The 15000-nt window shown below is 48.5% G+C and overlaps 1 protein-coding gene across 5 annotated transcripts in view; it reads left to right on the top strand.

Annotated features, from left to right (window-relative positions):
- The window catches only part of LOC144163394 (1-phosphatidylinositol 4,5-bisphosphate phosphodiesterase delta-1-like), an 85937-nt gene that overhangs the window by 24994 nt on the left and 45943 nt on the right, over positions 1-15000 (top strand). Inside the window, exon 1 of one of the 5 annotated variants that reach the window (XM_077694367.1) lies at positions 7424-7848. The exons of the other annotated variants lie outside the window; for them this stretch is intronic. Within the exon in view, the coding sequence (XP_077550493.1) occupies positions 7797-7848 (52 nt within the window). The 5' untranslated portion in view covers positions 7424-7796. Of the gene's footprint in view, positions 1-7423; positions 7849-15000 lie in introns of those variants that run through there. 5 annotated transcript variants of the gene reach the window in all.

Below are 15000 nucleotides of genomic sequence, written 5' to 3'. Positions count from 1 at the left end.
TTCACTTGTCCGCTCACTATCACGGCTAGTGACGATTGGGGCTGGCTGACTTAAAGGGACCGTGAAAACAAAATACAACTTTTTTCAATTTGAAACAGCTAGCCTTCGGTAACTCACTCAGCTCCATTCAAGCCCCGAAAGGCGTTTTTAAAAGGACTCTTAAAGGGACCCTGTAACACTTTCGATAAGCGATTTCACTGTTTCCTTCGCGTTTGGAAGCAGTGCGAAAGATATAGTTATCGCCAGCACGCAGCGGCACTGCGTGATTTGCTCGTCGCAGCAAATCCGCCTTCCCTGTCTGCTTAGTTGTTGTGGCTTTTTTTAAGTTGATATCGAAAATCGTTCATTGCTGCAACTGAAGGAAAACGGGGAAATAGCCGCTGCATGGCCTTAGTGGCGTAATTCATGCCGTCGAAAAACGTCAAGACCGGGAAACAGGGAAAAATCTTTTGAGTGAGTTTTCAAGATGCCTGATGGGCTTAGAGCAGTAATTTTGGCTGAAGTACTTTGCAGCCCCCTAATCTAGGTACTGGGTGTGTTGGGTGACTACGTACTGCAAGCATTTAAGATTTCAAAGAAAGTTGAAAAAAGTGTTGCAGTGTCTCTTTAAAAACTTCCGATAAGCGCATTCACTCTTTCCTTCACGTATGGAAGCACTGCGAAAGCTATAGTTATCGCCAGCTCGGAGCGGCACTGCGTGATTTGCTCGTCGCAGCAGATACGCCTTCGCTGTCTGCTTTGCTTTTGTGGCTTTCTTTTTAAAGTGGTTATCGAATGCGTTTATTGGTGCAACTGAAAGAAAGCCGGCCAACAGCCGCTACACCGCCGTAACGTATACGGTCGAGGAAACCAAGACGGGGAAAGACGAAAAAATCTTTTGAGCAATTTTCTAAGCTATCTGATGGGCACAAAACAGTTTTTTTTTTTCGCTGAGGTACTTTGCGACTGGCTATACTAAGTACTGGATGTGTTGGTTGACTACGTTCTGCAAGCATTTAAGATTTCCAAAAAAAGTTGAAGAAAGTGTTGCAGGGTTCCTTTCAGTGAAAAAACGCTAGAAACTTGGCAAAACTTAAATTTCGCGCCAGAGGGGCGGGATATGGGCCACCACTAAGGGCGTGGTTGTCAGTGGGTTAACTGCACGTAACCATCCAAGGCACACGACCAAACGGAACTGTAGAGGCGCCACTACAATCGCACTGTTTCTTGGCGGTGTACGTCGGCGCCCGGCAATCGCAGAAGAACGACTCTGTGGCGTCATAGAGACGTTGCCGGAAACTGCCTGGCAGTCGTGTCGTCACTGTTTCGTCTGTTTTAAAGCGAAAGCTTTCATAGTGGGACCGATGGCGCCCTGTAAAAAAAATTGATGCATTTCCCCGTGCACCGGTCGGTTGACCGAAAAGCTCTGGTAAAACCGTTGGACGCACTGCGCGTGCGTGAAATCGCGAAACGGTTGCTTGAAAATCGCGGAAAAGAAGCGGTTCTTGATAAGACATACGCGCATTGATAGTGAAAAAGGAGTACAACGGTATATCTTCAATATCTCAAAACAAGTAACGGTATACATTTAGATCGTTCATAGATACGTCTGCTTAGTGCGCGAAAAATCGTCGCAGGTGTCCGTTCTTCGTTTGCGATTTGGGTTCTTGAAGGTTTGACGATCTCTTATACGCACTTTCAGCGAAGGTTGAACGCACTTTTGGTGCAGTTTTGATGTGAGAAAGCTTTCTCGCTTCTCTCACCTTTCTTTAGAAATGAATGGTAAATTTTTCTTTATTAACTTACCATTTGTATGATCTTTTGTACATTTGCTGCGTGTGTGTGTGTGTGTGTGCGTGCGTGCAAGATAGAAAAAGATAGAAAATGAGACAGAGAAAGATATAAAATGAGATAGACTCTGCATCAAGTATTGGTGGCAGTAGTAAGTCCTTTTATTGACTCGGACAGCCAGTGGGCCGTTTGGGGGAATGGATAAAAAACCAGAACAGAGAAGTCGGCTTAAACAAATCGACTCTGATCGGAACTACCTTGCCTATAAAAGGTTTAAGTTTCATTTCACATAATAAAGCACTGATAATAAAGGATAGTACTTTTGAGATGTAGCTCTCTGCCAAGTGAACAAATATGTATTTGAAGGATAGGGTGTATGCCCTCATAAAACAAGACAGGCTGAGTAAGGTTAAAAAAGTGGTAAAGAAATTGAGTAGCACTGCGCACGTACTGGTAAACGCGCCTGACCACAAACGAAAGCTGTTCTTTTTAAGATAGCAAGTGTGCATAAGTATATTCAAATGAACAAACAATTTGCTGATAAACTCAACTGTAGAACAATGCAAAGAAGAAAGCAAGGACGAAGCTTGGCGATAGACGGATCAGCTTGCAGGTGCAATTCTGCCCTTTGTTACAGAATCAAGACCACGAATGCATAAAGGCCGCTTGTATCCGTGCCAGGTGACGGCCAGTTTGTGTAACAGAGTTCTGTTTGAGTTTCCATTGCTGAAGCTGGTTATCCAGCACTGGCATAAAATACATGTGCACAATTGATTCTAGACCTCGTAAGTTAACGACGTCACGCGTCTGTTGTTTAGATTTGGAATTCAGAATTCAGCCACTACATTAGTCGCTTGCCAAAATTACGTTGAACTCCACCGTTTTGAAAGGGGAATTATCTTGCAAGGAGCTGCTGACGATCCGCGGCCCCCTTTGAAGGCAAATTGAGCGGTCTCGCTGGAGGTGGCTTCGATCCTTTTTTGCACTACACGAAGTCATGAATTACGGCTACCAACTAGCCCAAACACCCAAACACACTGCCATCGGGGAAATGGATTTGGCTCATTTTGATCCGTGCCACAATAGTATCTGGCTCACTTTCGGTACGAAATACGATCTGCGTACACGTTCGCCGGGAGTTACCAGACCTATTTTGTTGTGACCTGTTTTCTCGGAGAAAGTTGCCGAGTTTTTTTTTTTTTTTTTTGTCAGTACAGTTTTATCTGCTTACTTTTGGTTTCTGGATTTGGCTCATATCAAAAAAAGCTTCCTCATTGGTACTATGGTTCTTTTCCTGGAGCATTTTTGTGATTCCCGCTGAAACGTGTTTAACTTTGGGTTCAAAAGGGTTTCCCTAAAGAGATAACTTTCACTCGAGCCAAACGGGGGCAGGGAGGGGGGGGTCACATTTTAGCACGAAAGCAGGAATGTGTACCACTGAACCGGAAATACTTTGAATTACCTGGTTTGGTTACATATAAAAGAACAAATCGGCGCCTGATTGATTATAGGAGCAAAGTCTTTATCGGGCCTTGAATACGTTTTATTCAGTCGCGAAGGTGGCAAACCAGGAAACAGCCTGCCCGTTTGAAACATCGGAACGCATGAACTATAATGTGGGAGTGCGTGTGAAATAGTCTTTAAGGGCTGTTCAGGTTGCAATATGCGCGTGAGGAAGAACAAAGACAATGCGTACGAAGAAACTTGAAAGCAGTCAAGTTATAAATTTGAAGATTGTTATGAACCCAAATCTCATTATTTTAATAGCCATTAGATATTCAAAGGTCACGCAGCTATCACTTGCAGGCTTTGCAGATTAATTTTTTTATTAACGTCAGAAATTTATAAGCTGGCTGCAAATTCTACTCCCATCGTTCCCTCGTCTTCAAGTTTCATTGCAAAATGTCCAGTTGAGTTGTTTGTCTTGGTGATGTATTTCGGAAGGTCCTCCGAATATCTGCAAAAGGCAAGACATGCATGCTCACTAAGAAATCAGTCTCTTTCAGAAAACGAAAATGCCGTGCGTCGAAATTTTGACACTCATTAAAGATGCCCGTGTGGTAAAAATTATTCCGTAATCCCCCACAATGGCGCCCCTCATAGCCCGGGTTTTGTGGCTTCCGTAGTACGTTATTAAATTATTTCGTAGTAAATTATTTCCGTAGTACGACACACCTGTCAGTTCTAAATGTTTTTTTCAGCACAGCGATGCAGTTTACAGATTATGAAGTCAACCAGATTATTCCCTGCGAACTCGTTCACATTTTATGCATGCAGGCTGTGTTACTCGGTGGGTACAACTCAAAGAGCGCCAAGGTAGCAAAATTTTACCTTACCTAAACTGATAAAGCAACAGCCGCTATGGACGGGAATCGAACCCACTACCACGCGCTCGGTGGCAGGACAGTTTGGCCACAATGTTAGAAACACACAAAAAAAAAGGAAGAAATCAAACGAATGCGCTTCTTTCACCGCATATGTGCAGTCATTCTTTGTACTGCACTCTACTGCACTGCGACAGAATTATTCTTCAAAATAAATTGGTCCACGAGTAGTTATATATGACGCAACATTTTAAAGAGTAAACTTTCCAAAAGGTGTGATTGAATACTGAAAGGTGTGATTGCGTGATTCAAAGACTACGAAGTTAGAACATTCGAAAAAAGAAGGGAGAGAAAATAAATCTTTATTCGTCGAGCAGAGGCTGATGTTATGGGCGTCGCCCCGTGAAAGACATCCCTAGTCCGGGATACTTTGGTTTCTAAGGGCAGTCCTTGCTCGGGTCACCAGGTTGAGCTGGGTATCCGGCTCTGTGCTGGCCAGGGAATCCCTGCACTGCTCGAAGTTGGGGTTGGTAAGTGGGGCCAAATCTGGGGTGCGTTGGCACGCGCTACTGTCGAAGAGTGGCTCCCTAGAGAATGCAAGCATGGCAGGGGGCGGCAGAAAGTTCGATGGGCAGATGAAATCAAGAAGTTTGCGGGGATAAATTGGTGGCAGTTAGCACAGGACCGGGTTAATTGGAGGTTAATGGAAGAGGCCTTTGCCCTGCAGTGGGCGTAGACAGGCTGATGATGATGATGATGATGATGACTGTCGAAGGAGAGGCGGAGGAGGTTGTAGACCCTAACAAGGTGTATACTGTTGGGCGAGTTGGTAGTTCACTTAAAAAAATGATTTTGTGGTGGTGCGCTATCAGAGATCATACGTCTGTTTTTTGTTGTTGTTCTTGTTCTATTTTTTTATTTTTTTACAGGTGTTAACAGGAAGAGTGCCTATAAAAGGTGCAAGGTTTCTCTTATTAAATTCAATTGGAAGTCAGCGCTCGTCCCGTCGTCTTTCTGTGTCCTTGTTTCTATTCGCGCTGTAGCTATAATTTAAAAATGGCAGCATCTCCACTGCGTGCATGGTGGCGAGGGTGCGGAGTACGGGGACCCGAAATGACATCCAAGTTGCGCCCCGAGTGACATTCGATTTACGCCCCCACTGTCATTCGATTTGAGCCGCTAGTTGCACCTTGATTATTCCCTAAATGAAACTGCAACTGACGGCTCAAATCGAATATCGCTTGATTTTCGCTTGATGGTGGTGTGCGCACGGATGGACGCGGACGGACATTGGGAGGTCCTAAGGTACTCCGCACCGTTACAGGCGAGGGAGTAAGCCGTTTGACTCTCGGGTACTACCTAACTCACGGTCGTAGCCCAATGGGTAAGACGACTGACTCTAACTCTGTCTGGTCTACCAGACACAAGCTCGAATCCTGCTGGTGCCTGTGTGATTTTTTGCGATTGGAAATGCTATGCGCACGGACGCGGACGGACATTGTGTGGTCCTGAGGTACTCCGCACCTAAAAAAAAGGTTGTAGAGTTGGTTTTGGTCTAATATGACCGCCGTGAAACCACACGCCATGCCCTCAATGTCATTTGTTGTTAGCCCTTTTCACCGTGCTTTCGCCACGTAGTGTCACTCACTGCTGGCCTCGTTATTGTTCTCCATCTTCCGCGACGGAGGCATCGAAGCAAAAGCACGTCTTAAAATAATAATAAAAAAAGAAATTGCGGGCAGTCATTGTGATTCATGCGCGGTCTGCGCTGGAGTTTGCGGACCGGATTTGCGACGACGAACTGAAAACCCTTCACCCTCCCCCGAACCCACCCTCCTCGCCACCCTCTCCTTCGGTAAACTTTCGACTCGAACCTCTAAAAACAACGGAAGGCGACGCTGCGTTTCAGCGAAATCTCGCTTCAACTGCTAGCGCTGTTCGAGAGAAAAAAACCAGCCACAGAATAGTGGTAAGCGCGCGTCTATTGACCAGACGTAGGAGCCAGCGTCGACGTTAACGCCGGCGACACAGACGTCGCACGGCCTTGGCGAGTCCCTCTGGCACCGACGCGCAGGCCGACTCTCCAGACTTCTGTATTTTCTTTCTGCTCTTACCGCTTCCTCTTGGCCAGCCGCTCCTTTTATAACTGCTCTCCGTCCACTGCCCAGCCTCGCCCCTCCAATAGCTCTCTCTTACTCCCTCTCCTCCCCCTCCCCCTCTCGCAGCGCCACCCTCACAAGGCCAGCCGCCTACATCCCTAAAAAGAATGACAAAAAAGTCCTACGACAACTCGTCCGCCCGCAGTAAGAATACCCAGACTTAATTAGCAACCTATTCTTCGTACAAAAGGCTGATCTGTATTATACCAATGCCCTTATCAAACGTACCAATTGAAGTGCGCACTTACACAGAATGCACTCTGGCCACAAATGACTCTTTCGCTGCACGCAGACGAACGAAGAAATGAAGTGACCTTGGCTGTAGTGGCAGTTACGATAGCTGGGGTAAATATTGGGAAAAATATGATTGGCGGTGCGCATTATTTTCTTGATATTATGTGTATTTATCGCGCGACAAACAATGTGAACACTTTTCTGTGTTAGGATAACTGCTGCAGCAACAAAAGCGGCCAAATTCTGCGGCGAGGAAATGCTCTTATCCGCGGCCGCAGTAGCGGCGTTTGCATGGTGTTCCTCCTCGCTCTCTGCCTTTCTTCGTCACGCTATTCGTCACTTCAGGCTTTCGCCTGGGCTAACCACAATCATATTTTGTCCGGAAAACACGCGGTGTTGTGCAGGCACCTCGGATGTCGGCGCGAGCAGTGAGCTTCATGGCATTGCCGGCGTTTCCTCTCCCCCCTCTTTCTTCGCCAATTATCTTTCCATCAGAATGGGACATGATTGTGTCGTCTTCATCGGCAGCGCGAATCCAACTGCCGACGTTCGCATGGCCCAACCAGCCCAACGACAACAGAAACATCCCCGACTCTAATCAGAACACGCAAAGGCTGTAGCTCATCCAGCTGGGGCGAAGCGTCACCTCCGATACAAAAGCAGACCTCAGTTCAACTCCAACCGTCAAAGCTTTCGTAGTTGAACAGTTAGCGTTTCGGTCGACTGCATCCCAACACTTCCCGTTGTGAAAGAAATCAAATGGCCACATCATCGCGACAAACTTTTTCACTGATCGGGAACCTCCGGGGCTTGCGATAACTCAGAGGGGATAGGCGCCAGTTTTCTTTCCGCGCCAAGTTTCCTCCTCTCTCGCTGGCTGAACCACGCCGCCGCGGGATGGCGCTATGGTTGACCCTCTTTTGGGATGTCTCGTTTTTATTGTCGCATCTGGTAGCTCCCAGCGGCGGAGGGGCGCCCGGCTGTTCATGTGCGCCTCGGAAGCCGTGCGGCGTCTGGCTGGTGCGCGCTCAGCGTCACACGCGCTATAAGCGTCACGGCGGCTTCTCCTAGCGCGAGCGTCGCGTTAACGTCGACACCTTTCCTCCGGTGACGGAAGGAGAGTTCGACCACTGTTTTTGCTTCCTCCCTCGTCGGTACCAACGGCCCTGACCTTAGAGCGACTGCTCCGATCGTGTTCTGTGACACGCCCTCATGTGCGCGCTGATTTCCCGATCGTCTGCTACTGCCTGGTAGAGTCTTCGGCATCGTCTGAGCCTTTCCCAAACGGACGCGAACTTCCTCCGCGACCATGCTGAATGCTTTCCGAAGGTTCCGGGAGGGGCAGCCGGAACTGGAAGCAGGTAAAGTTCCTTTCCCTCAAATTCGGTCGCTCGTTTCGTCCTTTTGCGTCGATCCGTCGTTCCGCAGTCTCTCCTCTTGTTGCCACCTGCCACTCCCACTCCCTTCCATGTTGGAGAGGAGGTTCGTTGTGTGTTTTTGAAAGACGCGCGCTCTGCCGCTGTTACGCAATAGCGGGCACGCGTTTTCAATGTTTGGAGCATGGAAACGCGAAGGGGAGGGTGTTGATTGGTATCGTGGGGATGTCGAGTTCTTCTGGGTATACATTCGCTGTATGCGGAAGTGTCGCAACATTGCTACGTTCTCTCTAGCGGCGGTGTGGCGGCAAGCTGGGTGCCGCGAATGCACGGTCCAGGTTTCCTGGAAGCGCCGCTAGTATAACGTTGGCTTCTGGTGAATGCATTAGTTGCTGTAGCTCCTGGATACAAAAGTTGGCGGGGTGTCGGCTGCGTTGATGCGCACTATGTAGGCGGTAGCAGGGCAGGAGCAGCAGAGCCTAAAACTAGTACGGCTACCATGAAAACTAGTAGGAATTTTTCTTTGCAAGAACAGAGCCTAGAACTAGTACGACTACTGTAAAAACTAGAAGGAATTCTTATTTTCAATCTTTGTTTAGGCCAAGAGGATCAAAAAACATTGTGCCTGCCCCTTGCTTTTATTTTATTTTATTACGCTGGCATTTTATTTCCCTTTTTTACTCGACTGCAAGAGGTTTTGATTTTAGCCTGCTTGGTCAATTTCTAAAGCCTAATTGCTAAAACTAACGCCATTTTTCCTTTCACTGTGGCTGTTACTGTGTCATACAAGCGCTTATACTGAAACTGGTTTCTTATGCTTCTAACGGTCCTGTTGCATTTTTTGTTGTGAGTGATCTTGAAGGCGTGTACTGGCTTGTTAAGCACGACGACAATAAAAGAGAAAGCGAGACTTGGATAACACGCCCTTCTTGTAAAACGGCGTACATTTAGGGTTAATTACCGTTATCTTTGATGTATCGAAGTTGCTCGCGTCAGCTTCTAGCGCAGAACGGCGTGACCCAGATGTGACGAACGATCGCAAAGAAGCCGAAAGCGTATCCGCGGGCGACACTTTCAATCCATAAGTCCCCGGCCAAGGAGCAGCAAAACCCGTAGTCGCTGACCCCGCCCCACTTTACTGGAGCCTGGAGAACAGGGATTGAGAAAGGAGAAGAGAGATTGATAGAGCGCATTGGGTTGACGGTCGGAACGTAAGCAGCGTTCAGTCACCGAGTCGCTGCTCGGCGTTCCTGAGATTCCGGAGATTGGCACTCGTGTGTACGTGCGAGCGATAAAGAGAACTCCAAAGGGCAAGAGCTAAGCCCGGGGGGAAAGATACCTTCACGCTGCGAGCAGGAGCCTTTCGCTCTTTTCCTGCGCCCAAGTTCTTTGTTGTCTTTTTTTGTTTTTCCCGTGACTGCGTCACTTGGGAGTACGCATGCGTGACGGGAATGTCACGGCTCCATTCTGCTCTTGTCTGAAGAGGGACTGGTGCAGGGTAGAGCCGCGGTTGCGAATGCACAGAAAAATAGCGGAATCTCGTGAGCGCCTAGTTTACGCTCTTGCTAACCCACCGGATTAAAAAAAATAATTGGCGCAGCTCGCCCTAGTGGCGCAAGGCTGGAGGAACAGCAGAACTGGCGGCCCCTCTTTTTTTCGTCGGAGACCCGGCTGTTTCTCCTCGCACAGATTTCCGCTCTTGTCCCTGAAAGTTCTCCACGACTGGCAGGCCCGGATCGTTTTGTCCGCATCCTTTCACATCTCTCACGCGCTAGAACCCGCGGAAACCGGCTTCGGTAACTCGGCGTCTGTGCTCCCCACTTCAGGCGCTAACGCAGGTGAACTGGCGAGGAGAACAGCACGCGCCACGAACGCTGGGCAGGGTGTGCTCTAAGGTCGAGCTGGCCGACGCGCTCCTCACGAGGCGCACGCTCAGGTGAGCTCGGCTGGGCTGAGTTTTGTGGTAACGCTCGACGGCGGAACTATAAGCTAGCTCTGCTGCTTAAAACACTTTGGGAGTAATTTGTCTTCGGGAGTAATTGGTTAGAAGGGTGTGGTTTAAGGCAATAGGGGGTGTATTCACACACCCAAACTTGCGCTGTATAGCTCTCGCGTGAGCGTGCGCGCACACACACCGACACACGCACGCACAGAGAGAGAGAGAGAGAGAGAGAGAGAGAGAGAGAGAGAGACGCACGCACGCTCAAGCGCACGCACACTCGCGCACGCACACACCAGGGGCCGTATTCTCGTAACTGTCCCCTTTGAAAACGTCTCTTTTGCGTCCCTTTCATCGTGACGTACTTCCGGTTAAGCAGTGGACCTTTTATTCAAATACCGTAACTGTTCTTGCAAACGCATTTTAAAGAACTGAAACCGTATCAGAGTATCTTTTATGTGTTTATTGTTCCGCCAGCGAACCAACAATAAGGCGACGAAAAATCGTCTGCTCCAAATCGTCTGCTCCGAGTAGCCACGGCTCATAGCTCCGCCGTGCTTGCATGGCGTCACATCCGGGTGTTCGCTTTTAGCCAATCAGGGCTCGCTCAAAAGGGACACTTTTGAAAGGGACACAAAAGGGACAAAACACGGGAATACCGCCCCAGATTACGCTGAAGACGACAGGGTTGGCATACGGGTATACGAACGAGCGGGCAAATCTCAGCTCGGAACCAGGCATGCCTTACATTCATCAACGCTGATAACAACTGATAATCGGAAGGAAAGAATTCAATCCGATAAAGACCCGGCGCTGTACAGCATGTAAGTTGTGAACGGTTGCAGCTATAGACGGAAAGTACATACGCGTACTATACGTGCAGAACATCGCGCACTCGGCTGCGACCGCTTTATCGCAGCGCGCACCTGCTCTAGAACGCGGGGGCAAAACAAACAGTACGCTGTAAATATAGCTGACATAGAGGTTACAGCCAGCCTTAAAACCTGTACCGATGTTCTGCCTGGGGGATAAATCGACGAACCTGTTATACTTCTAAATATGGGCAAAACAACGCTCTCATGGAAACTCCCCATGCGCGCAAGCCTCGGAAACAGCTGTGATTGTATCTGCCGCCGTGCACAAAGCCCTTTGCCGGTACACGTGACATCGTTTGCTCCGAAACAAACCGTGCCGGCTGTTTTATGCCCCTAAAGACAAAAGCCTCGTGCACGCCATTTGGCGCACGCTTTGTACATCCGTGTTTTCAAAGGATTTTGTACCTACCAATGCTATCAACGTTTAGAACCGCTTTCTTTTTTGATTGCCTGAGCTGGCTGCTTAGAAATTATAATTTCGTATCTGCGGTTCCACAGATACAAATGGCGACAGACGGGTTCGGGCGGCATGGGGGCTGGGTACAAGTATTGTGTTTCGAAACAACGTTCACACGAGTGTCATTGTTTTTCACCTCCATCATAAACAGAACTATTGCAGCCACAAGTCGATCGCGCTACACAGTGCAATTGGCGCAGGTGTTCTTCAAACCATCAGCTCATTATCCTCCCTAATGTAGTGGTCGTTATTGCGTGGAGTATTAGTTGCTCTCGTCAGCGGGATGTATTTAAATTTTGCGCTAACCATAGGTTCCCACGCAACCATGCACGTCTAGGTGGGGCGTCTGGCCGCACATCCACTTGCAAGACCATATCGCCGCTTGTGTAAACTTCGGGTGCCACGCTTCCGGTCAGCCATGCACTTCCTGTTCTCACTTTCTAGTCATGATGGGACAGGAAGCGTCATCGCGCCACCACGCTGCAGCTGGTGTAGATGTTTTTAAAGCGAAGCTTTCGGTGCCTCACTTGCGCCGCAGATCGTAACACCAAAACGCACTGCAGGAAAGCCAACTTTGCACAATGGGGTTCCACAAAAGGCACATGATGATGATGATGATGATGATTATGATGATGATGATGGAAAGCGAGTCCCTCGCGTTACGAAGCCGACGTCTACCCGATTGCGCCCTTCCTTACGATGCATGCATGTCTGCCGCACAGTGTTTCTCCAACGTGGTAAATCGCTGGTCAGATTGCATTAAGCCCCATTCAATCATCTTGGTACCTTGTCAGTCGCTTGTTGTACATGCTCTAAGAAGCGCAGAGATGTACACAGTAGAGGTATCGAATTCATTGTTCACAGAGAATGTGTAGATCGCTGGACTGCTGAATATAGTGCCACCCGGATCACTCTTAGCCATTCGAAATTTCCGTTAGAGGTTACGTTATGCTTGTTAGGTGCACACTTGGGAAGCAAAGCGCGAGGGACGAAGTACTGATGCTTTTGTCCATATTTGGAGAATGAAAAAAAGAAATCATTGGTGCGGCGCAAAATCTTAGTGTCTTCGGCTTCCTTTAAGCCACGATACTTTTTATGCAATAAACTTTACATCCTGAGTACTTGGTGAATGCTTTGCATTTTTTGTCTACAACAGCAGCTGCAAAATATAATTTGGGCTGCTTGGGTTGGGTTAGGTTAGGTTAGGTTAGGGTAGGGTAGGGTAGGTCAGGTTAGGTTGGGTTAGGTTAGTGGGTGCATCGCAGAAAACTTCACGTTGTGGTTAACACGTGGAATATAGGCCGGCTGTAGTCGCCAGTAACGGTTTTTTTATGATTGAGGCTGCTTCGTTTTGGAGCAGTCGGGTCCTTTCTCAGCTTATGTCTGCGCGTCCTTGCTTCAATAACTTAGTGTCGGGGACAATCAGTGGTGCCCCCGTGAAAACTGGCATGTGGTTTTCTTCCAACACAATACCTCCGCTCCAAACGATAGTTAAACCACGGGTGCGCGAGCACTGCGATGGATTCCCTTCTCGCCAACATGTCGGCTGGGAGTGTCCTCACACGATTACAGACACCATTGGCACACACATGCCTCACACATCCCGTGGACCAGAGCTGGCTGGCTCTGGCGTTTTTTTTTTCAGAAATACTCGCATGATTACATGACAGAGGGTAGTATAGCGACTTTGATACCATTGAGCCCCCCGCGCACACAGAGGCATGCAAGCAGGTAAACACACACATAGATACATGCACAAATATACATACCTACAGTAACCCTATAGTTATAACGAAGTCCGGAAACTGGTTTCGTTATAAGCGACACTCCGTCAAAAACGGAGATGACTTGCTTTCAATGCACTGTAGTCGGGACCATGAATCACTCCGGATACTTATGTGTGCGTGCGTGTATGTATGTATGTATGTATGTATGTATGTATGTATGTATGTATGTATGTATGTATGCATGTATGTATGTATGTATGTATGTATGTATGTATGTACATACATACATACATACATACATACGGTCGTACGTACGTACGTACATACATGCACACATGCGTACATACATACATACGTACATACATGCGTACATGCATACGTACATACATACATACGTACATACATACATACATACATACATACATACATACATACATACATACATACATACATACATACATACATACATACATACATACATACATACTGTGATGAATGGCAACGTGACTGATTGGCCGCGAAAGTGAGCCAGCAGAACGACAGCGACGATGACGAGAAAGAGGGCCGCGGGGTCGTGATCGCGAGGGCTCGAACGACGACGGCTGTAAGGCAAGCGGCGGAACAAGGCTCGGTCCGTGGGAAACGACCCCGTGAGACGCCTGGGCTAGAGCACTGCACGGGCCTGATTTTAAGGCCCGAGCCCGGCCCGAGCCCGCTTCGCGAAGCCCGAGATCAACCCGGGCCCGTAATACCTTGCCCGAGCCCGGTCCGGGCCCGGGCATTCATAAGTGAGCCTGGCCCGAGCCCGGCCCGGCCCCGCCATCTCAAGCCCAGGCCCGGCCCGGCCGGTAATTTATTTTTTTGGCCTAGGGATGGCCCACGCGTGTGTGACCAGGCCCGGTCTTTGACGCTGAAGAAAGTTTGTTTATTATATTCTGGGCTTTCAGACGGAGCATCTGGTCTGTACAAGCACGTCATGAACTGAAACGCAACAAATAAGGGTTTAAAAGTGCACGTAGTTTAGCTTTCAACGTATGCAGTTCACGCCACATCGGTGTAATAATAGCTCGTATTCTTGCACGAGAGACATCATCACCTTTGATTACCAGACTCTTGGCAACTTCACGTGGTTGTCTAGGCCACAAGTTGGTATTGCTGAAGTTTTTTGATCCGCATTTGAATCAACAATTATGTACGCCCGTTGAAATACTTCACCTGCAGTGGTTGTTGAGCGGTGGTGTTTCTTCGGCACGCGAGTTTGATTCCCGGCCACGGCAGCCGCATTTTGATTGGTGCGACATCTGAAACGCACGTGTACATACAGACATAGGTGCAAAGCTCCAGGATATCTGAATTAATTCATTCCCCTCTTGGGCTTTCTTGTAATCGTATCTTTGGTATGTTATACACCAAAATATAAAATCTTGATGCAGTACAAGAAATGTCATTAAAATTGCAGTATAGTGACCATCAGACCTAGAAAAAACACGTTTTTAAAACAATGCGTACAAATAACACCAAGAAGCGCGCAATAATAAACCAAGAATATTCATTTTGATGCTCTTTCCTACACTTCACGTCGGACCTATTAACGGCCGTGCCTATGAATTAAAGCCGGAGCCCGGCCCGGGCCCACCGATAATCGACTTCGGGCGGCCCGGCCCGGCCCGCGGGCCGGGTCGGGCCCGGGCTTTCGGGCCGGCCCGGGCCCGTGCAGTGCTCTAGCCTGGGCCGCCTTGAGCGGAACCGGCGCTACCCTCCGCCAACGCTCGGGAGCGCATCTAGGCACCGTCATCGCGGCGCTTCTGCGACAATTCCCGACGCTCCGTTCTGTCTCTCGGGCGCTGTCGCTCCTGCTGTTTGAGCCGCTTGCATCCCATCGCGACGGAACGTAAGCTGACTTGCTTATCGGGCATTGCTCGAACCTTCCGGACTGCGAGACTATTTCCGGACTGTTGACTGTGCTCCTGTGTGACACCCAAGCTTGTCCTATCTATAACGTCTCAGCGTCTACTGTCCTGTGCTTGTCCTTAGTCTTCTTAAATATAGTCTTCGGCGTGATAACCAGTGTTCGGCTCTGATTGCGTGGTCCTCGGCCCATTCATAACACATACATACATACTTACATGCGTACATACA

Source organism: Haemaphysalis longicornis, unplaced genomic scaffold, assembly GCF_048455015.1.
Source record: "Haemaphysalis longicornis isolate Haplotype H1 unplaced genomic scaffold, Haemaphysalis longicornis Haplotype H1 scaffold_12, whole genome shotgun sequence".
Taxonomy (NCBI): domain Eukaryota; kingdom Metazoa; phylum Arthropoda; class Arachnida; order Ixodida; family Ixodidae; genus Haemaphysalis; species Haemaphysalis longicornis.
This window is presented reverse-complemented; position numbering and strand designations above follow the sequence as displayed.